Source organism: Phascolarctos cinereus, unplaced genomic scaffold (genome assembly GCF_003287225.1).
Source record: "Phascolarctos cinereus isolate Bilbo 61053 unplaced genomic scaffold, phaCin_HiC Scaffold_726;HRSCAF=1367, whole genome shotgun sequence".
Classification (NCBI taxonomy): Eukaryota; Metazoa; Chordata; class Mammalia; order Diprotodontia; family Phascolarctidae; genus Phascolarctos; species Phascolarctos cinereus.
The window spans coordinates 60,650,061-60,674,686 of NW_027556098.1; the positions used below are offsets into that span (position 1 = coordinate 60,650,061).

Genomic DNA, 24,626 nt, shown 5'->3' on the forward strand with positions numbered 1-24,626 from the left:
TGAATGGTTATTATTTAAATTGGTTTCCTTATTATTTATTTGTTAATTTGTGAGAAGGCACTCTTTCCATTAAAGCTTTTTAAGTATGGGGGAAAAAAGTGACAATGATAAGCTGGACTGTATAGGCAGGGGAAGGGCCCTGAGATCAAGAAAATGAGGATGAGGTGAAAAACTTGTCATTTTTAACTTTAAGACAACTTGGGAGGCAAGGAGAAAGGGAGGAGGTGGCATGAAAGCTGTCTGAAGGGCTGTCAGCTATAAGAGGGATTAAATTCATTCCATTTGGCCCCAGATGGCAGAATCAGGAATGATGGGTTAAAGTTGAAAAGAGGCTGATTTAGGCCAAGAAAAACTTCCTAACAATCACAGCTGTCCAAAAGCAGAATAGCTTTCCCCTAGAGGTGGTGGAGGTCTTCAAGCAGATACTAGGCAACATTCACCAGGTTTTATATAATGGTGATTCTTTTTTGTGTATGGGTTGGACTAGATAGCTGCAGAGAAACCTTACAACCCTGAAATTTTCTTATTCTATTAAAGAATACTTTATTGGGGGGGAGGGAGATAACCTGGGTTCAGAAACTAGTTACATTTAATTTCTACTTGTGTGACCCTAGACAATGGGTCTTAGTATCCTCACCGAAAGTAGATGGTCACCGAGATCCCTTTCAACTTTAAATCATAAATGATTCTATTATAAGGGAAAACTTCTCTATTCACCTCGGCAGGCTATGAGAGTGTCACTGTATTACAACAAAATACAAATAAGTCTATGCTGTACAAACATTGTAGTCTAGTTATGTCTGCAAGTCTCATGTCTCCTCTTAGATTCTATGATTCTTTATGCATAGACTGCTATTTTTCTTTTATAATTTCCCATTCTATTACTTGTCTTACGCATAATAGATATTTAATAAACATATATAAGGAAACCAAATGAGTGTTCATAATAACAGCTTGAAAGAATCAATAAATGGTTAAATTATGCTCAGTACAGTCTGTCTGAAAGACCATGTGGCATAACAGATACAAGGGCAGTTACGTTGTAAGAAAGACCTGGGTTGATATATACTAACTATATACACACTTTGATATATGCTAATTTTGATATATACTAACTACATAATCATGGACAAGTCAAGAGAGTAATGGCAGCTATTTTTTGTCTCCAGTGCTTGGTACTTAGTAAGCATCTTGATGATACTAAGCACCAAATGTTGCTTGAACTGAATTGTTGGTAGAGATGGGCTCCTGCTTACTCCTTTTCTATGCCTCTGAAAAATCTCCCCCTTACTCTCCAACACCCAATATTTATGTGCATTTGGAGCTCTTTATATGATTAGGTAGTCAAATCAGTAACATTTATTAAGCACTGACTACACAGCACTACAACAAATCACTCTAGGCTAGGGGGACTTTCAAAAGAACTAGACAAAGAAAACAGTATAGTAGTTTGTAGAATTATGGAAAATTTCCAACAGCTGAACTATGAGCCAAGTTTTATTAGGAAAAAAAAAATGGACTGACGGCCATATTTAAGTCTTTTTTATTTTTTGATGTTTCAATTCATGACATGATGCTGATCCCTAGTTACTAAAGGCTAGGACAGTGGAGTATAAGATGTAGTAAGTCCTAGCAAGTTAGAAAGGATTTTGAAAAGTTCTGGCTATAGACTCTTTGAGGAATAGCTCAGACCAAAAGGTTTTATGAAATGGTCCATGAAACAGTGAAGAGTTGCACTCTGCATTGGTGAGGATACACATACTGATGAAATAAATCATAAATTTTTGGAATGATTGAAATTATGGGCTAGTCAGGGGAAGGAATGGGATCTGTGGTTTAAGAACGAGCAAGTTACAGGCAGGAAGTGAGGAAAATCAACTATAGAGAGTATATGGGGGAAATATAGAAAAAAATTATTCAGATGAAGGGCAGTTACTCAGCAGTCCTGAAATGACAGGCTGGTGTTTAGACTTGTGTAGAAACTTGTGATTTTGGAAGGAAAAGTGCTACATAAACTCAAATTAATCAGATCGGTTCTCTTGTATCTCCTTATCTGTCCTACAATAAATACTCTACCTTCTCAAAGAACACTTTGATCATGATCTCATTCAAGTATTTAGTCTCTCCACCACCACAGATCACAACCCATTTAACCCCTCTAACACATGAAATTTTTGTCCATCTTGTCTTTGGGTATGTGCTTCATTGAAGAACTACTGAACAAATTAGAGGCCATCCTCTTAACGTTATAATATTTCATGGGAACTAGTATAAAACTTGGGCTGTTCATAAAAAATCTTAAGGGAGATGATTCATCTTGAACTGTTAAATTTATTCCGGTTTAGGGAGCTCTTTAATCAAACTTACCTTTTGCATACTGTCTCATACTTTCCATATAAGCAGACAGATTTTCTGCTACCAGAGTAACTAGGGCATGATTGTGCTGAAGTTGATTGATTAAATCATGACGATAAAACACATGTGGACTTCGCTGTGTTTGACTGAAATGCAAATAGCATGTAATAGTATAAGGTGACATTTAACTACTGAATTTATTATGAATTTACACATTCTTATTCAACTGCTGGCTTGAAAAAAATGTAACATTTTGCATTATCACAGATAAAAAAGGTTTATAATCACAATATTAATGTTGAGCAAGTCAATTAAGACATAATGTTGCTTGTATTGTTGTTTTAAAAATCATAACAATCCAAACATAGTTTATTAGAATTGCCTCCTCACCCTCACACAATTTTGAATAAGAAAAGTCTACATCAGTATTTCCTAATTTTTCCATTCTGTGATCTCTGGAAAAGCCTTAATAGTTTCTGGTGACTTCTCTTCAAACCAAAGCAGTTATGGAGTTTAATGAAAAAATATGAGGATAGTGATTTTTCTTCAGCAAAAGCATATTCTATAAGACGTTGGCTTGTTGTCAATTTTACAACCTATAAGGGGCAGAAGTTATCAAAACCCCTTTTTCTTTGGCTTATCAATGACAGTGATGATCTCTTCCCCTGACATTTGACGTCTTTGTTTCTTATAGTAAGCACTGTTGACATGGCTTGCAAGAAAAATGATTAGGTACAAAAAAGAAAAATAGGTTGTTGTCTGAAATGAGCCCACATGTTTTTTAATGTAGAAATTTTCTATTTAAGTATGTTTGAGTGTTTTCATTAGTGTCTCTTGCTTTATCTCTTCATTGTCTCATATTATATTTCCATTGGTGACACTTTTGTTTGTTCTCTATTTTAGTGGTGTCAAAAACCAAGGTCTGAAGCTAGTAGAAAATTATTTTGTTTTAAACCAGTCCCTAAAGGTTTTGACTCCTAACTAAACTCATTTGCTATATAAAAAACCAGAATGTTTACACATACTAAATTGTTATAATGACTTCTTGAGTTGTGAAAAATTTCCACCAAGAAAAAAAGATAAGCTTATCAGGGACCAAAGATGTTATTCTTCTAAGTGCTCACCTTGGGAGGTAATACACTTATTTCAATGATATGTTCATTTCATAAAATAGATTGGAAATGCCTTTGAAATAAATGGATAGCATCCCACTGGGACACCTAAGAAGCAGGACACTGCTGCTGAACCAACTATGTGATCTGAGACACATCACTAAATCTCTCTCTGTTTCATCTTTCTAACGTGAAATGTGGGAAACAGACAAGATGAATTTGAAGGGTTTCCAGCTCTAACACTACATTTCTATAACTTTATTTTAAAAATCCCACTGCATTATAGCTATACTTGGAATGTAATTATAATAAATACTAAACTAAGCATCTTCTTGTGACTCTGTCAAAACTTTAAGAGGTAATATTTGATGAACTGCTTAATAACAATTGTCTCTTTTTGGTGTTATATAAATAAAATTCACTCTCTACTTCTCCCTACCCTAAAATGACACCTTCTTCACAACAACCTATATTTTCCCTGCATTAATAACCAAATGATACTGGAAGCTTATTCCTTCTTTTTTCACTACCTCTAATGTTATACACACTGAAAAGGAGAATAATGCATAATTACTACTTTTATTACATCTTTGGAACAATTACTCCTAGTTCCCTAAAGCGCAAGGGTTGAATTTAGATTGACCCTCCCAGTCAAGAGTTTTGGAATGGGGACAGCTTATAAGACACTTTGATCTATGAATGTCTAAATTTAAATCTGAAGGAAAAGTTCAATGAACAGTGTACATGACTTCGTTTTCTTCCAAAATTTAACCTTTGTTCTGAGGTTCAATGTCACTGGAGTATTGTTAATCTATATCCAAATTTATACTTTTTTGTTGTTCTTAAATAGCACAGGGTCATCACACAAATTATGGTAGTTTGTCAATCATTTCTATGATCGACCTTCATTCGTAGAAGTTACAATTAAATAAAAATGTGAGCTATTCTGTATTGAATGTTATTTGGAAGAAGAACCAAAGTTCACTAAAATATTTTACCATATTTAACCTTGGGATAAGAAAGAATTTCTGCATAAAATCTCTGAAGAGCTATACAGTTTTCGGGTAACTAGCTTAGTTTCAAAACTCACCTTCCATTTAGTTTATTTATTTAGAGTCAATACTGTCATTTTGCATTTCCCACAAAATGTGAACTATATCCAGTTCTTTTGATTCCTAGTTCAAAGCCCTTTCTACAACACCTAGCTGCTGCCATTTTGTGCATATTAATTTATATGTCAGCACCATAAAAATCATTTAAGTGGCAAAGATACTAAGTTCTAGATTATTTTTATTTCTTCACATAAAGACTTACATAAGCATTAGGCCACTAATTTTTTTAAATGCCTGAAAATTCTAGTATTCAAACAAGCCAAGAAGCTTCTAAAAAGGAGAGAGGAAGGAATGAGGGAGCTAATAATTCTTGTAAGAGGCACGAAATAGGACAGCTAGGAGGCAGACACTTACTAGCTGTGTGACCCAGGGCAAGGTAACCCTAACTGCCTTTAAAAAAAAAAAAGAGGCACGAATCATTTCAGTTCTGAAAATAGACAAGTATCGATAAAAAGTGATTCTAATTGTGATAATTACTCTCTCTGAATTAGGGTTTTAAATCAATGTCAATATGAGATCACTAAAAATGTTAAAAACATGTTATGAAATTACACAAACTGGAAAACATTAAACTCTATAAAGATTTTAAATGAATGATAAAAATTTACTAAGGGACAAAATAAAGCTTTATATATTGTAAAAATTACACAAAACAATTATTTTCCCCTAAAAGTCATCACAAAATATGAGAGGAAAGGGAAACAAAAGGCTCTAATTACAAAAACTTCCATGAATGCTCTCTTTTAGTGACAAATTAACTGTGTATATGTGCTTATATGTGCACATGTGCTTCTGCATGAGAATATAACACATACATTTATTTATGATGACAGTGAAAAATGTATTTTAAAGGTCAGGAAACACAAAGAAGTCATTAGGAAGGATTAAGTTCATAATTCTGAGAGGTATTTTAACATTATACTAATCCCTTTAATTTTTTTTAACAATTTCAAAACCTATTAAAGCTCATTTCTCAAATAATAAGTTTATATAGACATTTCATTCTTAGATTCCCAAGCTGCAACTGAAGAGAAAAATACTTAAAAAAAAATCAGTAATTAATTGTAAAGCAGTTTTAGATATTTAATTTTCCCAATATTTTAGAGTTTATATCCTCAAAATTTAATACCCCTTTAACTATTTAAGTATATCCCAATTATCTGAAATTATGGTTGTTTTCAACATAATTCTCCTTTTCCTTCATATTTAACTTTCTGATGTAATTCTGTCCCATAAACCCATAATAATCTTTTCAATGCCAATTTCCCCCTTTTCACAGAGCGTTAAAAATTTCAAGATTTGTCTTCAAACTTATAACCCACGAGCTTTATGAAGAAATGTGTCTATATAACATGTATTTCAAAATTTGTTGACTTGACGGAAAAAAAAAGATCCATACCTCAAATTCTGTGGTGCTTCCCCAAACAAACTACAAATTTCCCTAATCTGTTTCAGTGCAGGAATCACCCACTTATCATTTGTGCGAAGTTCTTCTATAAAACGATCTATCCATTGGATCTTTTGTGTGTCTCGATCCTTAAAGAACAAAATTTCAGAGTTTAATGTAGCATAAAAGAATTCTATTTCCAAAGAATTTTCCCATAGTTTAAAGCAGAAGCACCTTCTTTTTGGAATTTATACTTTACAACCTTACTGAGACAAAGGAGAATGTAAGCCTATATGACCATTTAATGAATTGAAAGTTTGGCCACATGAGTCACAGCATCTGTATAATGATCCTAATGTTTTTGGATAGGATTTCAGTGGTTATTTTTTTTTCAGGCAATTGGGGTTAAGTGACTTGCCCAGGGTCACACAGCTAGTAAGTGCCAAGTGTTTGGTCTGAGGCCGGATTTGAACTCAGGTCCTCCTGATTCAGGACTGGTGCTCTATCCACTGTACCACCTAGCTGCCCCTCAGTGGTTATTTTATACAGGTTATTTTATATAAGGAAGCTATCAAATGCTCATATTTAAGCAAAGAGTGTAAGTAATGCAATTTCTCTAACATAATGAACTCTTGGAATCATTGCAAAAAAAATCTTATCTATTTCAAACGAACTACTTTAGGCTGGCAGCTATGAGGCACAGTGGGTAGAGTGCCAGGTCTGGAATCAAGAAGACTCATCTTCAAATCTGACCTAAGTTACTTACTAGCTGCATGACCCTGTGCAAGTCACCTAACCCTGTTTACCTCTCGGTTTCCTCATCTGTAAAATGAGCTAGAGAAGGAAATGGCATTCCAGTATCTTTGCCAAAAAACCCAAATCCAAACAGGGTCACAAAGAGTTGGACACAAATGAAATGAGACTGAACAACATTTTGGGGTACCTGAACTACTGCCATTTCATTTGTATAAATGAGGAAATCATAACAGTTCACAATACACTGTTAAACTTCAATGGTGTCTCATTTGTTATTCTAAATAAGTAAATGTCCTTGTTTCAGATACTTTCCTTTAAAACTATCATTCACGTTAAAGGAATATAAATATTTACATACCAATTACATAGTAAATGTTTAGAGAATTCAATCATTTTATGTTCTCTGAACCTTGCCGAAAAGAAAACTTTCAGTTTCTTATGGCATCCTAAATTAATCAGACGCAAGTAGGTTTAAAATAGTAGATAAAGTCCTTCAATATTTCATAGAAGTTATTATTTATTCGTTTAAAACTTGATTTTAAAATTCTAATTCATATTTCCAAAGTGATAAGCTACTGTGGGATTATCACTCCTTAGCTGGCATCACAGCTAGGAAATGTAGAATATCCAGCTTTAGTTTATCAAAATTTTAACTCCCACTTTGTCACAGATGAAAATTCAAGTGATTCGGCAAAGTTTTCCAACAAGAACACGTTCAGTAAGAAACAGACAAATAGGGTCCAATATATGAGATTTTGTTTCACATTAACCCTGTAAGAAATGTCATCTATTCATCCAGGGACATATGTTCCAAGTGCAACATTTTTATATGAAAAACAGAAGAGAATCAATGGGTCTCTGATTTGGCCATTAGTATATGCAGTGAATTTCATTATGCAGGACAATCAATTTATTTATTTAACATAATAATAAGACTAAATTAATTTAACTGCAACTAACATCTTAGAACTTTAAATTTGATTATGGCCAGGCAAGCCAAGAACAGACTGTTTTATTTATGGAGCCTTTCCAAGTAAAAGTGTTTTTTAATTATACAACAGGGTGTTTTCACAATTTTTTGCCAGATGAGAAACTTCAAAAATGGTAAACTACAATTTGCCTTAATTGGGTTCATAATGTTCAATAATTAAAACCTAGAAGGAGAGAAAACGGGAATTACTCTAACATAGAGACAGGCACCTGAGATGAGAGAAATCAGGCCAATCCAAAGATCACTCTAAAATATCAATGCTAGGGGATATGTTAAGAAGGACTTACAACTAAGCCATCCAAATAATTATAAAATATGATGTGAGAGAATAACAAACTAGCAAATGATTACCTGTGAACAACTATAATCTAAGATTTTAATGTGAGCACTGAGAGCCTGGTCCATGATATCAACAGGTACATCATCACTATGGGCCAAGTTCCACAATAGGTTCAACACCTTATGGGCCATCACGCCATCTTTATCATCTTCTGCGAGACGACGTATTAACTCAAGTAATTTTTCACGTTGTTTTTTACTTGCATTTGTCCAACTTGCCTAGAAAATAAATTCAGTATGCTGTAAAACATGTTAGTAATCCACGTCAATTTCTCAATTTGTATAGACAATTCTCATCAAATACGAAGCTAGATGATGTAGTGGACAGAGTGCTAGAAGATCTGAGCTCAAATCCTGCCTGGGAAACTAGCTGTGTAATTCTGGGCAAGTCACTTTAACCCTTCTCAGCCTCATTTCCTCATCTGTAAAATGGGATAAGTATCTATTCACAGAGTGATTATGAGGATTAAATGAGATACTATATAGCAAGTGCTTTATAAACCTTAAAGCACTATGTAAATACTAGCTATTACATTAAATTCCTTTGAAAAACATTACATCTTGAAGAAGGGAAGGGAGAGGAATCAGAACTGAAAATAAAGTTAGAGGGAAAAATATGTGCCTTATAAAAAAAGGGAAAATATTATATTAGAACAGGAATACTATGACACAATTCAAAGGATATTATAATGTTAGAAGTACAAATAATTTTTTTTCAAAATTTTATTAGTTTATTTTGATTTATCAACAATCACTTCCATATGCTTTTCAGTTGAAAATTTTTCTCCCCCTTCCTCCCCACCACCATTCCCAAAAAGGTGCACAATCTGATATAGGCTATACATTTACATTCCTATTCAACATTTTCACATTAGTGAGGTTGTAAGTAAAAATTAAAACCAATAGGAGGAACCATCAGAACGAGAAAACAAAACTCAACAGAAGAGAAAAAAAAATGATAGCGATTCAACTCCCACAGTTCTTTCTTTGGATATAGATAGCATTTTCCATCATGAGGCCTCTAGAGATGTCTTACATACTTGTAATGCTGAGAAGGGTTAAGTTATCACTATCAGTCATCGCACAACATGGCTGTTACTGTGTACAATGTTCTCCTGGTTCTGCTCACTTCACTCAGCATCAGACCATATGAGTCTTTCCAGGTTTTCCTGAAGTCAACCTGTTCATCATTTCTTATAGCACAATACTATTCCATTACATTCATATACCACAACTTGCTCAGCCATTCCCCAACTGATGGGCATCCTCTCAATTTCCAATTCTTTGCCACCACAAAAAGAGCTACTACGAATATTTTTGTACATGTGGGTCCCTTTCCTCGGGATATAGCCCTAGAAGTGCTATTGCTGGGATCAAAGGGTAGGCACATTTTTATAGCCCTTTGGGCACAGTTCCAAATTGTTCCCCAAAATGGTTGGATCATTTCACAACTCCACCAACAATGCATTAGTGTTCCAATTTTCCCACAGCTCCTCCAACATTTATCATTTTCCTGTTTTGTCATGTTGGCCATTCTGATAGGTGTGATGTGGGACCTGAGAGTTGTTTTGATTTGCATTTCTCTAATCAATAATGATCTAGAGTATTTTTTCATATGACTGTAGATGGCTTTAATTTCTTCATCTGAGAACTGTCTGTTCATATCCTTTGACCATTTACCAATTGGGGAATGGCTTGTATTCTTATAAATTTGTCTTAATTCTCTATGTATTTTAGAAATGAGGCCCTTATCAGAGAGACTGGTTGTAAAAATTCTTTCCCAATTTTCTACCTTCCTTCTTTTTTTAATATAAATTTATTTTTAGTTTTCAATATTTACTTCCACAAGATTTTGAGTTCCAAATTTTCACCCCATCTCACCCCTTCCCCCACCTCAAGATGGCATGCATTCTGAATATCCCTTTCCCTAGTCTGTCTTCTCTTCTATTTCTTCCCCCCTTCTCCTTCTATTTTCCTGTAGGGCAGGATAGACTTCTGTACCTCATTTCCTGTATTTCTTATTTCCCAGTATCCAGCGAAAACATTTTTTTTAAACATATGTTTTCAAAACTTTAGGTTTCAAATTTTCTCCCTTCCTCCCTCCCCACCCACCCTCATTGAAAAGGCAAGCAACTCAATATAGGTTATACATGTGCAGTTATGCAAAACACTTCCATAGTAGACGTGTTGAAAAAACTAACTCTATTTCCCTTAATCTATCCTGCCCTTCCATTTATTCTATTCTTTCTTTTGACCCTGTCCCTCCTCAGAAGTATTTGCTTCTGATTACCCCTTTCCCAATCTGCCCTCCTCTCTATCATCCCCCTGCTCTCTTGTCCCCTTCTCCCCCTATTTTCCTGTAGGGTAAGACCGATTTCCATACCCAATTGAATGTGTTGTTATTCCCTCCTAAAGACAAATCCTATGAGAATAAGATTCACTCATTCTCTCTCACCTTCCCATTTCCCCTCCACGTTGAGACTTTCCTTTTCTGTTTTTTTTTTGTGAGATAATTTACCCCATTCTACCTCTCCCTTTCTTCTTCTCTGAGTATCATCCTTTCTCATTCCTTAATTTTATTCTCCAGATATGACCCCTTAATCTTCAACTCACCCTGTGCCCTCTATCTATCTATCTATCATATCATATATATTTTTTCCTCCAACTACCCTAATACTGACAAAGTCTCATGAGTTATAAATATCATCTTTCCATGCAGGAATGTAAACAGTTCAATCTTAATAAGTCTCTTATGATTTCTCTTTCCTGTTTACCTCTTCGTGTTCCACTTGAGTCTTGTATTTGAAAGTAAAATTTTCTATTCAGCTCTGGTCTTTTCATCAAGAATGCTTGAAAGTCCTCTATTTCACTGAATGACCATTTTTCCCCTGAAGGGTTATACTCAGTTTTGCTGGTTAGGTGATTCTTAGTTGTAATCCTATCTCCTTTGCTCTCCAGAATATTATATTCCATGCCCTGTGGTCCTTTAAGTAGAAGCTGCTAAATTTTGTGCTATCCTGACTGTGTTTCCACAGTACTTGAATTGTTTCTTTCTGGCAGCTTGTAATATTTTCTCTTTGACCTGGGAACTCTGGAATTTGGCTACAATATTCCTAGGAGTTTTCCTTTGGGGATCTCTTTCAGGAGGAGATCGGTGGATTCTTTCAATTTCTATTTTGCCCTCTGGTTCTAATATGTCAGGGCAGTTTTCCTTGATAATTTCTTGAAAGATGAAAGATCTTTTTTTGATCATGGCTTTCAGATAGTCCAATAATTTTTAAATTCTCTCTCCTGGATCTATTTTCCAGGTCAGTTGTTTTTCCAATGAGATATTTCACATTGTTTTCTAATTTTTCATTCTTTTGGATTTGTTTTACGTCGTCTTGATTTCTCATAAAGTCACTAGCTTCCAATTGCTCTATTCTAATTTTTAAGGAAGTATTTTCTTCAGTAAGCTTTTGGACTTCCTTTTCCATTTGGCCAATTTTGCTTTTTAGGACATTCTTCTCCTCATTGGCTTTTTGGACCTCTTTTGCCATTTGGGTTAGGCTATTTTTTAAGGTGTTATTTTCTTCAGTATTTTTTTGGGTCTCCTTTAGCAAGCTGTTGACTTGTTTTTCATGATTTTCTTGCATCACTCTCATTTCTCTTCCCAGTTTTTCCTCTACTTCTCTTACTTGCTTCTCAAAATCCCTTCTGAGCTCTTCCAAGGCCTGGGACTGATTCATATTTTTCTTGGAGGCTTTGGATGTAGGAGCTTTGACTTTGTTGTCTTCTAGTTGTATATTTTGATCTTCTTTGTCACCAAAGTAAGACAATAAAGTCTGACTCTTTTTGCGCTGCTTGCTCACGATCCCAGCCAATTACTTGAAGTTTAAACTTTTTGTTAAGGTAAGAGTCTGCTTCCAATGTGGGGAATGTACTGTCCCAAACTTTGGGGGTTTGTACAGCTGTTTTCAGAGATACTTGTAGGGACTTGTAAATTTTCAGTTCTTCCAAGGTGGTATGATAAGGGATGGGGTGTTTACTCCTTTCCTGGCCTGTGACCACAAGTATTCCTTTCTGTCCTGTAACTGTGAGAAGGGTTTTCTCTCCACAGCCACTACAAGCTCCTCCATGCCAGCGTTCCTCCTTGTCCCAGGACCGCTGCCCAGAACTGTGACCCAGATCCAAACAGGGGCAAAGCAAGAGATTCCTGCCTCAGCACTGGCAAAGAGATCCCTGCAATCCCTCTCTGATCAGCCACTGGATTCCCCCTCAGTCTGTGGGCTAGAAGTTCAGGAGGCAACATTCCCCCCAGGGCCACGCTCCTTAGGGAATGGATCTGAGACCCCATGCTCCTCTCTTAGCACCACACAAACATACTTTTCCCACTGATCTTCTAAGTTGTCTTTGGCATTCATGGATTGAGGAGTCTGGAAACCGCCACAGCTGCCCACCATTCAGTCCTCTGAGGCCTGCTCCAGATTTGCTGCGGCCTGTGCGCCCACGCCGCACTGCGTTCCTCTCACAGCCCGGTACGATACACCTTTCTGATCAATCATCCAGGTTGTTTTGGGCTGGAAATTTGTTTCACTCTTTTTGTGGGTTCTGCTGCTTTAGAATTTGTTTAGAGACATTTTTTGTGAGTATTTAGAGGGGTCTGGGGGAGAGCTCAAGCAAGTCACTGCTTTCACTCCTTCATCTTGGCTCCACCCTACCTTCCTTCTAATCTTAGTTGCATTGGCTTTGTTTGTGCAAAAGCTTTTCAATTTAATGTAATCAAAATTATCCATTTTGCTTTTCATAATGTTCTCTATCTCCTGTTTGGTCATGAATTCTTCTGTTCTCCACAGATCTGAAAGGTAAACTATTCCTTGTTCTCTCAGTTTGCTTATAGCATCAGCCTTTATATCTAACTCATGAACCCATTTTGACTTTATTGTGGTATATGGTGTGAGATTTGGGTCTATGCCTAGTTTCTGCCATGCTCTTTTCCACTTTTCCCAGCAGTTTTTTTCAAAGAGTGGGTTCTTATCCCAGAAGCTGGGGTCTTTGGGTTTATCAAATAATAGATTACTATAGTCACTGACTACTGTGTCTTGCGTATTTAACCTATTCCACGGATCCACCACTCTATTTCTTAGCCAGTACCAAGCAATTTTGATGATTGCTGCTTTATAATACAATTTAAGATCTGGAATTGCTAGGCCACCTTCCCCTGATTTTCTTTTCATTAATTCCTTTGATATTCTGGATGTTTTGTTCTTCCAAATGAATCTTATTATTTTTTCTAACTCTATAAAATAATTTTAGGTGGTTTGATTGTTATGGCACTGAATAAGCAAATAATTTTAAATAAAAGTAAACTTATTTAAAGTTAAAGATCTGTTGATAAACTTAGCCTTGATTAGAAATGCTACAGTACACAAAGGTTGCCAAGTGAAAAGCAACACAAAAAAGTTTAAAGAGATATGGGTCCTTTAACAGAACAGACAAATCACAATTAAACAAGAGGGTAAAGTTAACAGATAAAAACACACATTTTTCAAAGATGAGAGTAATAGTAGGTAAGAAAAGAAAACTACATAATGAAGTAAAATTTCTCTGTAGTTAATCAATAAACATTTTGGTAAGTGCCTACTACATGCCAGGAGGCATCTAGGTGGAGTAGTCAATAAGAGTGTCAGGCAGACTCATCTTCCTAAGTTCAAATCTGGCCTCAAAACACTAGCTGTGCAACCACAGGCAAATCATCACTTAACCCTGTTTGCCTCAGTTTCCTCATTTGTAAAATGAGCTGAAGAAGGAAATGGCAAACCAAAATCTTTGCCAAGAAAACCCCAAATCGGGTAATGAAGAGTCAGACATGACTGAAAGGACTCAATAACAACACCATGTGCCAGGCACTGCGCTAAGAACTACAAAAGAGGGGCAGCTAGGTGGCGCAGTGGATAGAGCACTGGCCCTGAAGGCAGGAGGACCCGAGTTCAAATCTGGCCTCAGACCAAACACTTGACACTTACTAGCTGTGTGACCCTGGGCAAGTCACTTAACTCCAACTGCCTAAGGGTGAAAAAAAAAAAGAATAGAAGAACTACAAGAGAGTCAGTTTCAGGCAGTCTTATTTAGATACTGAAAGAAAAAATTAATTTTACACTCAATGATCAGCCTGATTAGGTATACTTAATCAAAATAAAAATTATCCTAAGAAAACCAAAATGAAATGAGATATTTTACAAACATTATTTAAAATAATTATGTTGATATAAAAAAAACAAAAAAGGTATTCACTTTTGACATTTCCATGTTAAGAAATGAGAATCACTTAAATATCTTTGAAGCCTTGAAATAAGAAAACAAAATTATGTCTTGAAAATTAAGGAGAATGTAATACTCAAAGAACAATTAAAATGGCTAAGTGATAAAAAAATTATGCATGATACTTAAAATGATGTGTAATAAGCAATATTGTTAGTGAAAACAATTATTAGAAATTGTCTGTTTTAGAAGATGCAGCCAAACTTTTCTCCCTTATAACTGTAAATGACTTGAGTCACAGAAAGAAAAAATGTCTGATAAAAATCGAGCTCTAAACTTCTAGGATTACCAACTCATCAGTCCTCTCCAAGAACAGAGAACACCCACACAAACTTAGTCCTACCTCCAGAGCTGACACCTCTCAGTAGTTAAGAGGTGAGTGTCTTTTAAAAAATTTATTTTTCAAAAATTGCTTATTACTTTTACATTGGCTAGACTTCTCCATTTCTGTTCCCTTTCCAGAGAGCCATTTTCTACGACAAATTATTTACATAGAGGAAGAGGGAGGAAAAATCAGCAAAATAGGATGTTATACACAAGGTTCCAAATCTGAACTCCATATCATCTACCTCAGTGTAGGCAGAGGATATTATGATCTCATAACTCTTTCGAGGGCGTGGGGGGAAATTTAAGCTTTATAATTTAGCAACATGCACTTTCTTTTAAGAAATATTCTTACTGATATCTTGTTTTTACACTACATAAAACTCCTCACTGAATGCCTCCTCTTGCAAGATCTTTTTGAAAAAAAGAATTCAGCAAAACTCATTAATGCATTAAAAAAAACCCTGACATTATGCTATGATTTATATATGACCTCCTCCCCCTAAATAAAAAAGGGAGTGTAGGGAAGTATCTTTTCATAGTTTCTTCGCATATCTTCTCCTCCCCCTAAATAAAAAAGGGAGTAGAGGGAGGTATCTTTTCATAGTTTAGGGATTATTGTCCTTTCCATGAAATGTTTTTGTGGTCATTGATTAGAAGACTATTTCTCTGGTTTAACTTTCACTTCATTTTGCATCAATTCATTCAAGACTTCTCAAGCTTCTGCTTTATCATATTCATAATTTCTTCTAGCATGGTAATATTCCATTACATTCATTTACCATAATTTCTTTAGCTATTCCCCAATTAATGGCCATCTACATTGTTTCTAGCTCTCTACTGCCATAAAGACTGCTGAGATAAATGTCTTGGTGTTTACGTCTACCAGTGGATTCTTTTGGTGGAATATAGACACTTTATCTCTCTCAGCACAAACTGCCTTTCAGAATGGTTGTACTAATTCACTTTACTAACAATTTCTGTCTTTCTGTGTTTTCCACATGAACTATTACCTAATTCTGTTGTCATCTTTGCCAGTTTGCTGGATGTGAGTTAAAACCTCAATGTTACTTTGATTTGTATTTCTTGTTATTAGTGATATAGAGTACTTTCATATAACTATTAATTCCTTCCAATTCTTGTGCATACTGGTTTTTTCACATCCTTTTGAGCATTTTTCTACTGGGAAAAGCTTTGGGGCTTATGTAGTTCTATAAGCTATTTAGGTATTTTAGACACCAAACTCAAATCAGAGTTATTTTATACAAAGATCTCTCACTCTTTCTGCCATCCCCCAAGTCACCTTATTTCCCTGTCCTTACCTTTTGTAAACATCATTTTCCCATTTTTGGTTAATAATTCACACCCTACCTAAAATGGTAAAAGGTACCTAAACTGACTCTCTTCCATTTTTAATATGATTTTTAATATTCAAATCATGTATCCCTTTCAAATGCAATGTAGAACATGGTGCAGGTTGTTAACATAAACCTACTTTCTGCCAGATGGCATTCCAATCTTCCTAGCAGTTCTTTTCAAATACAGAGTTTTTTCCTAGGTAATTTTCCCCCAGATTTATGTAGTTCAGTTATTAAGCAGAGTTATTTTTAATTCTTCATGTTTTATATTTCATTTATTGACTTTTCTAAGCTGATCCTTTCCCTTCTTATTGTAGATATTTAATTCTGTTTGCACAAAAGTTTTCACTTTTATGTAATCCAAACTATTATATTTTGTTAAGGCCTCTATACCTTTTGTCTGATTAAGTAAATCAACATAAAAGACTAGAAAAAAGAGAATCAGAAATAATGGAATTCAATAAATTTCAAAATAAAAATTCCCGAAGAATGAATTCATTATTCAATACCCACTGCCGAAAAAATAGAAAGCAGTCTGGTAGAAATGAGGTTTAGACTAACATTGAATACAAACAATTCAAAATGGATACGTGACATGAACATTAAAGTTTGTCCCTTTAAAAATCAGAAGAGAAACTTTTAAATAAATTTTATTGATATATTTTCTTTTTATATCACCTATATTTCCCATTGTATCTCTCTAAGGTAGCAATTCCCTATCACAAAGAATAAAAGAGGAAGGGGAAAAAAAGGTCAGCAAAATTAATAAACATGACAGGAATCTGACATGCAGTGTTTCACACCCATCTCCGCAACAAAGTGAGTGGAGGAAACTTTACATCTTATGTTTGGCAAAAGATAATTATAATGCCAAAACATAGTTTTACATGGATCTTCCCAAGCTTTTTTCTATCCATCATAATGTTTCTTAGGGCTTATTAATTTTCGATTATATTCTTATACCAGAATATCTTTAGTCATTCCCCAAATGATGAGAATCTACTTTGTTTCCAGTTCATTTCTACTTGGAACTAAGGTCCTTAACGAATACAATTAGTGAAGGAAAAGGGCATTAATATTTTAGCTGCTTTTCGGCATAATCCTAAACTGCTTTCCAGATAGCTAGATGAATCTGCAATTCCACTAACAATGTATCTTTATACTTACTGTCCCACCCCTATTCCAATGACAAGATTTCCCATTTTTTCTGCCTTTGCCACTTTTGCTGTGTGCGAAAGGAAACTTCCTGTTTGTCTTGGCATGCATTTCTCTTACAATTGGTGATCTGGATTGTTCTTTCATATGGCTGTTAATTGTAATTCTCCTTTAGAGAACTCTTTGTTCATATCCTTTGACCAGTAATATTTATTGGGTAAATGGCCTTTGGTCTTATATATTTCAGTTAATTGTCTATAAATCTTGAAAATCACAATCTTATCAAAGACATTTGATATGAAAGGCCTTTTAAATACTGATTCATGAAATACTGTCTATTTTGTTTTTTGTAATCATATCTATCCTTCATATTATTAAGAATTTGTCTTCTAAGACTCAGATTAATTACACACATATTTTGAATTTCTTGTAGAATATTGCTATAAGATGTTAGTCTAAGCTGAATCTGACAGACTGCCTTTCAGTTCTCTCCATAGATATCAAATAAGGAGTTCTTTCCTATGTAATCTATGTTTTCAAATTTATCAGATACTGAGCCATTGAGTTCAATTATTTTTGATGCATGTTCCACATGTTTCTGCATTTTAAGTTCATCATGTCATATTTCATTTTCATTCTTTGGCCTTATGGTTTGTCATTATGTTGATTAGAGTTCTGAAGCCTGGATTTAATTTTTTTATTGTTTTACCTAGTTATGTAAATATCTCTCTGGTAGTAGAGTAATAAATCTGCCAACTAAGTTCAGTAGTAGTTGTCATATTTATTATATTGGCACAGACAGGCCATGAACACTGAACATCCTATCAGTTACTTAAACTGTCCTTTATTACTTTAACGACTGCTTTACCAGTTTATTTCTATAGTTATTAGGTAAGTTGACTCATATAGTTTAAATATTTTGTAATACTGCTATTATGGGCAGCTAGGTGGCATTGTGGATAGAGCATTAGGCCTGGGAGTAAGAAGACTTGAGTTCAAATTTGACCTCAGATACTTACTAGTTCTGTTATTATCTCCTGGATTCTGTAGCTGTTGCAGCAAATTCTGTGTTTATTTTATAGCTTTCAACTTTACAAAAGATTAATTTTCTTGATCTTTTTTTTGTTTCCTTAGCATTTGTAAAGCATCGTGCCATTAAGGAGGTCTGTCTCCTCTTTGCTTACCTTTATGACTTTAATATCTTTCTCTAGTCTTAATTATTATTGATGGATTTTCTGCCGTTAGGTCAAATAACAGTGGGAGAAAGGGAAGCCTTGCTTTACTTCTTATATTTATTGGAAAAATTTCTAGTGTCATGGTTTTTTACCTTTATGTCATGAATATTCTATGATAATCTGGTTAAACCTGTGGAAATCCTCAGAATGTTATTATTAAAAATATAATATAAAAATACAAAATAAGACATAGGATTACAAACTAAAATAGTAACAACGACACCCAATTATCAAAATATTCTTCAAAATTTCACACATCCTACCTTAAGACCAACTGTTCTAGTGTTTACCCATTGTATATAATGTTAGGTTGGGGTGTTAAACATTTTAAGATCATACTAAGAAAAGGTTCTTCTATACCTGTACTTCGTAATCTTTTTCTTTCTTTTTTTAAAAACGTGAATTGAATGAGAATTGTATTTTGTCAAAGGCTTTCTGCCCACTCAATATTACCATGTGCTTCAGAAGTTTTTGTTTTTAATGAGAAATAATGCCAATTGTTTTCCTAATGTTGAACCATCCTTGCATCTCAAATATAAATCTAGCTTGATCATGATGATATTTTAAAACTACTGTGGTCCTTCTGCCAGAATTAAAAATTTTGGCATGAATATTCATTCTGGATAAGCCTACAGTTCTTTTAATCCTTCAGTTCAAGTACAAAGAAAAATTTGTCTACTGAAATGAATATGGCAGTGTTAGAAATAATTTCTAGTAACAGCATTTCTTGGTAGGACTTTTACAACAAGTTCAAGTTTCTTTTTTCTGAGATTAGATTATTTAAATTCTCTACATGATAAATTGTTAATTGGGATATTTTTATATTTTTGCAGATTGCCCTTTATTTCTTTTGATTCTTAGGATTTTTTGGTTTCTAACTGTACGAGGTCTCTTATTTCTTTTCAGGTTTCACCTTGTTCAATTTTTTATTTTGTTAATTTGATATTCTTCCTTTTTAAATCAGGTAGTAGAAAAGTTTACCAATTTCTTCAGAGAATTAATTTTGTTTATCAGTTCTATAACTTTTTTTTAATTTTTGTTTCAAATTCATCTATTTCTCCTTAATTTTCTTTCTTTCTTTTTTTGCTAGGCAATGGGGTTAAGTGACTTGGCCAGGGACACACAGCTAGTAAGTATCAAGTGTCTGAGGCCACATTTGAACTCAGGTCCTTCTGACTCCAGGGGCGATGCTCTATCCACTGCGCCACCTAGCTGCCCCTTCTCCTCTAATTTTCAAATGTTCCTCTTGTTATTTTGGATTTGTTGGTTTTCTACTTTTTAAAATTGCACATTCAGTTTACTAATCCATTTTTTCAATTTTGTTAATTTACTGGGATATAAATTTTTCTGAGGACATCTTAGTTTGCTTCCCAGAAATTCTGGTATGTTGCCTCATCATTATGACTGTCCCTGTAGTTATTATTTAGAATTTGTTCTTTCAGGTAATTAGTTTAGTCTTTTATTATTAAATTTAGTTCTCTTTCTTTTGGTCGTAGTCCTTGCATTACTGTTTTTACTGTATTATGGTCTACAAATAATATTTCTTTTTTATGTTTTCCTGCAATTTCTCTGTACCCTAAAACACAGCCTATTTTTGGAAAGTTCTCATGTGCTATTTTTAATATCTATGTAGATATATGTGCATACATATATATACGCATGTATGTATATCCTTCCACTCTAAATGCTCCAACAGCTCAATTCTATATTTTCTCTTTTTTATCTTTCTATTTGATATTTTCAGCTCTGAGAGAATATTTAAGTCTCATACTACTACTGTGTTAGTTATCCACCGTATTTCTGCATGGCAGCACATTTTTCCTTTATTAATTTAGATCCTGTCTTATTTGTATATCCTATCAGTATGACTGATACTGATATTGGTTCATTTTCTATGGGTTCTTAAAGAATATTATATCTTTCTTTATAACTATTTAAGGGAATCTTCATTTTTGCTTTGTGGTAGAACGATTGCACATGCAGATCTTTGAGCTATGCCTGATACATAGTAAATTTTGTTCCAAGCTTTGACTTTGATTCTATGTGCCTTTCTGCTTTCTAGTTGAAAGATGTCCAACAGCAAAATATAAGAGCAGCAACACAACAAAATCAGGCCATGCTCAGACCCAGCACCACCTATTCAACCTCTCCTTCTCCCTAGTCATTCCAGAGGAAGACCAGTAGCAGAAGTCTTAGGGCAGTAGCACTGCAAAGCTGAGGCCCTCCCAAAGACTCAGGAATGGTGCAGTTATTCACTACTAGCCTGGGGTACCAACTCTAGAAACATCATCTGCCTATTGTCTCTATACCCCTCCACTCTTCCAGAGATCAACAGCACTAGCTAAAGCTGACACAGAGTCAGTGTTTCTATGAAAAGGGTACGATTCAGCTGCAGCAGCATCTAACTCCACGATCTGTTTCTTTCCCTATCCCTGTATTAAATTAACAGATATGCAGGAGAAGAGTTTTCCCAATTCTTGTTCTCTCATCCCCATCCCCCGTCAACCCTATTTGACTCATATCCCAACCAAACGCTATCCATCTCCCCTTCTACTGCGCCTTCTGGAGTTCTTGATCCATAATGAACAAACTCCCCTTCATACTGAATCTTTCACACTCCTTCCAAATACTAACCTTACTAAAACACTTGAAGATACTACAATCCTTGACCCTTCCTCTCCTCCTCCGACTACACCTTCATCAACATCGCCAATACGAGTGATCCTAGAGGAAAAGTTAAAAATTCTCTTTGCTTTTCAACAACACTTTGAGACTCTTTTGCTCTCACTATCATTCAGAAACTGATTCACAGCATCAAAATTTTCACCCACTCCAAATTATGGTGGCTTTACTCTGGCTCCAGGTCACTTTCCCTATTTTCTTATGGCATTCAGCAGCTGGCATAATTATGCCCCCTTATTCTCTTTCTCCACAGGATAATAAAATGGATTAAACAATGATAATCAATGTTTATACCAATCTGTAATTGAACTCTAGGACATGCAGGAAATGATACAACAGAAGCAGAATGACAGCATAAAAATTTTATGGAAAATGAAAGAAATTAAAACAGACATGCTTGTCTAATACTTGTTACAACTTACAAAAAATTATATTAGTACAGTTAGACTTCATTTATGAAACCTAATCAGCAGAATTCTTCACTGAAGTCCAGCTCTGGCTCCTCACTGTAGTAATGGGACAATCCCAGGTTCAGGAGCACTGTGCCAGAAGAAAATACTCTGGCATATTATATATTCTGCCAAGCTGTAAAGTCTTGAATTATGTTGATATATGTTTACTGCCAGTTTAATCACAAGCTGTAAGTTTTTCAGTCACCATAACTCTAGTCTAGTAGCTAGTGAAAAAAGTAGTAAGTAGATTTAGAGTCAGAGATGCTGGACTCAAAGTCAAGGTCTACTTTTTGCTACCTTTGTTGGCCTTGGAAAAAGCAATTTCCACCATTTTTTGGTATTCAGCTTCCTTCTGTGTAAAGGAGGAGACTGGACTAAATGATCTCTAAGTTTCCTTTCAGCTCCAAATTCTATGATCCTATTACTTCATAGAGGAACAGCAATCTATACACTCTGATGAAATCAAAGATCCCGAATTACTTAAGCAATTACGGGTACTGGGTACTACAGATGAGAAAAATTCTGAGATAAACAGAACTTTCCTCTTTAAGTATCAATTAAAAGTTTTTTAAAATTTATTTTAATAGCAGTCACTAAAACCTCTTTCCACCTTAGTAAAATGAATACCCTACATTTATATTAAATACTTATTACATAAGAGGCAACATAATGGATACAAAGAATTATATCAAAATGTAGCCATATCCTGAGGAGGTACTGATGTATGTACATCTGTTAACCCTCATATCAAACTGGCCCAGACAAAAAACATAACCACTAGATCAATATACCAATCCTTGGTATCAGCTATAATTTCTTCTTGGCCAGTAACTCTACTTCTAGCATCTTTATAGCACCAAACTGTTTATTTTAATCTTGAAACATGTATGATTCTGGCCTAGATTAGATAACAAACCTGGTTACATGTAAAGCTTAGGCGGTCTCTCTCTGAAATTATCTCTACTACTATGGAATAAACTATTTTGGATATGTAACATTTATTTTCCTTGATGCTGAGAGGCTTTCTGACTTACTTCCAGATTCATGGATGTTCTCAAAGTCTACAATAATTACAAGTGTAACAAAAGCCTAAGCGAGGTGCTGCCATTAATCTCATCGCTTGGATTTGTAATACCATTGGCGCAAGGAACTTGTAGGTGAGGAAAACTCTTTACCAACGCAGGATGGCACCTTCTGTGAAACTTATAGTCCTAAGAGTCCTTGGAGGTTAAGTGAATTGCCAAGGGTCACACAGAGTCTGTGTCAGAGACAGGACCTGAACTCTGATCTTCCTGATTCCAAAGTCATTTCTCTACGCCACATTTCATCTTTCCTACAATTATTTCTTGGTTTAAAGAGAATAACAAATACTCAAAATAATGAGGATGTTTGCTTGATTTTCTCATTTACCTTCCAAGTGTTATGTTTTGCTCATGGCCTATACTAATAGAAGCAAGATTCAGAGATTTAAAATATTAATTTGTATCATTCAGGGAAGTGTTTACCTTAAAGCAGTCAAAGAGATGATCAAGTTGTTCAGGAGAAAAATCCCAAGCCAATTTCGCTAGGAGATCATGTACATTCTTTACAATGGCTTCATGTTTTCCTGCCTGCAAAGAGAGAATGAATCTTTCATTCCTCCATTTTATCAAAGAACAGAAAGTTTAAGATACTGTCTTCCAAAAGGTACAACAAACAGTTTGAAACTTCAGGTAAAAGTTTATCCTTGATCTTAATCAAAAATCAGCCAATTCACTCAAAGATGGAAGTTTCTCAATGTTAAATTAAAAAAAGTCACTAGCAAGTACAAAGGCAAATATATATGGTCATAAAAACACCATCTAAAGATGGAGGTTAAGTCAAATTCTAGATGTACTAAACAGTCTACTCTTCAAAAACAGCTTAAAGAATTCTTCCAGAACTGGCCATAGGTAAGAAATCTGTCACTGAGAACAGAATAATTATTGTTACTCTTAGCCTGGAAATTAGTTAAGCTTTTAAAACTTTTTTTTTTAAACTAGACTTTACCCTTTAAGAAATGACTTCATAGGTTTCATACATAATAAAGTAAGTTAGCTATGACATCAATTTATTAATGCACTAGCGCACATGCCACCTTCAGCAAGAGATTTTCCTACAATCTCTACAAAAATTTTGCCCTTCTGCTTAGCACAATGGCTACCAAATAACAGGTGCTATATAAATGCTTATTCCTTTTTATTCTCCTTCTCCCATCCCTTCCATGTGATAGTCAATACCGCATAACTTTAATACCGTTGTTTCACTTAGAAAACTTAATACACAAACATTCAACCTTATGAAAATCCTAAACGAGAGGTGTTTTGCTTTCATAAAAGTTTTAAAATCCTATAGCTATTTAATTACATCTCCTAGTTTTGGGAAAAGTGAGGACTAATTAGCCACAAAGGAGGTTACAAAATCAATCACTCATTCCTCAAAACAAAACAAAAATTGTAAGAATATTGTTGCTCCTGAAAGTGTAATTATTCTACTTCCCTTTGACTTATAGAAATATAGGGTATTGGTTGAGTCCTCCAGTCTGTCTTGATATTCCAGTTTTCAGAATTAGAATATTTATTCTGTTTAGAGTAGTTGAAGGGGCTAATCCTGTAGAAACTATAAGTGTCTCTCAAATTTAAAAAATAATGATAAATTATGAACATTTAGAATATGATGTCCTTTACAAAATTTTAAGTGTTTACTAACAGATGTCCACACTTCTCAATAAACATCACCTCATGTACTACTTTGACATAATATTTAATAAAAATTCTTATCATAAAGGGAGATTTTCATCTCATACTCCTTACCTGTGCTGCCCAAATATTGTCAAGATCTTGCAAGGTGAGAGCTTTTTCTTTTATAACAAAACGAAGAATCTTCTCCAGTTTTTCTACATACTGTGGTTGATGAAGACTGTCTCGTAAAACTATAGATAAAATATTGTTCTGCTGTATCCATTCCTAATGTAAATGCAAAGTACAGTTTCAAAGCATCAGAGAGGTTAAAAGCAGAGCCACTAAATAAATGTAACAAAAGGTGTCTTA

At 34.6% G+C, this 24,626-nt stretch overlaps 1 protein-coding gene across 6 annotated transcripts in view; it reads right to left on the bottom strand.

Annotated features, from left to right (window-relative positions):
• The window catches only part of USP9X (ubiquitin specific peptidase 9 X-linked), a 178,800-nt gene that overhangs the window by 110,288 nt on the left and 43,886 nt on the right, over nt 1-24,626 (bottom strand). For all 6 annotated transcript variants that reach the window (XM_020967081.2, XM_020967080.2, XM_078146581.1 and 3 more), the window contains 5 exons: nt 24,390-24,542; nt 23,064-23,168; nt 8,065-8,271; nt 5,979-6,115; nt 2,368-2,501 (listed from right to left, as the gene is read on the bottom strand). In XM_020967081.2, coding sequence (XP_020822740.1) covers nt 2,368-2,501; nt 5,979-6,115; nt 8,065-8,271; nt 23,064-23,168; nt 24,390-24,542 — 736 coding nt within the window. The remainder of the gene's footprint in view (nt 1-2,367; nt 2,502-5,978; nt 6,116-8,064; nt 8,272-23,063; nt 23,169-24,389; nt 24,543-24,626) is intronic.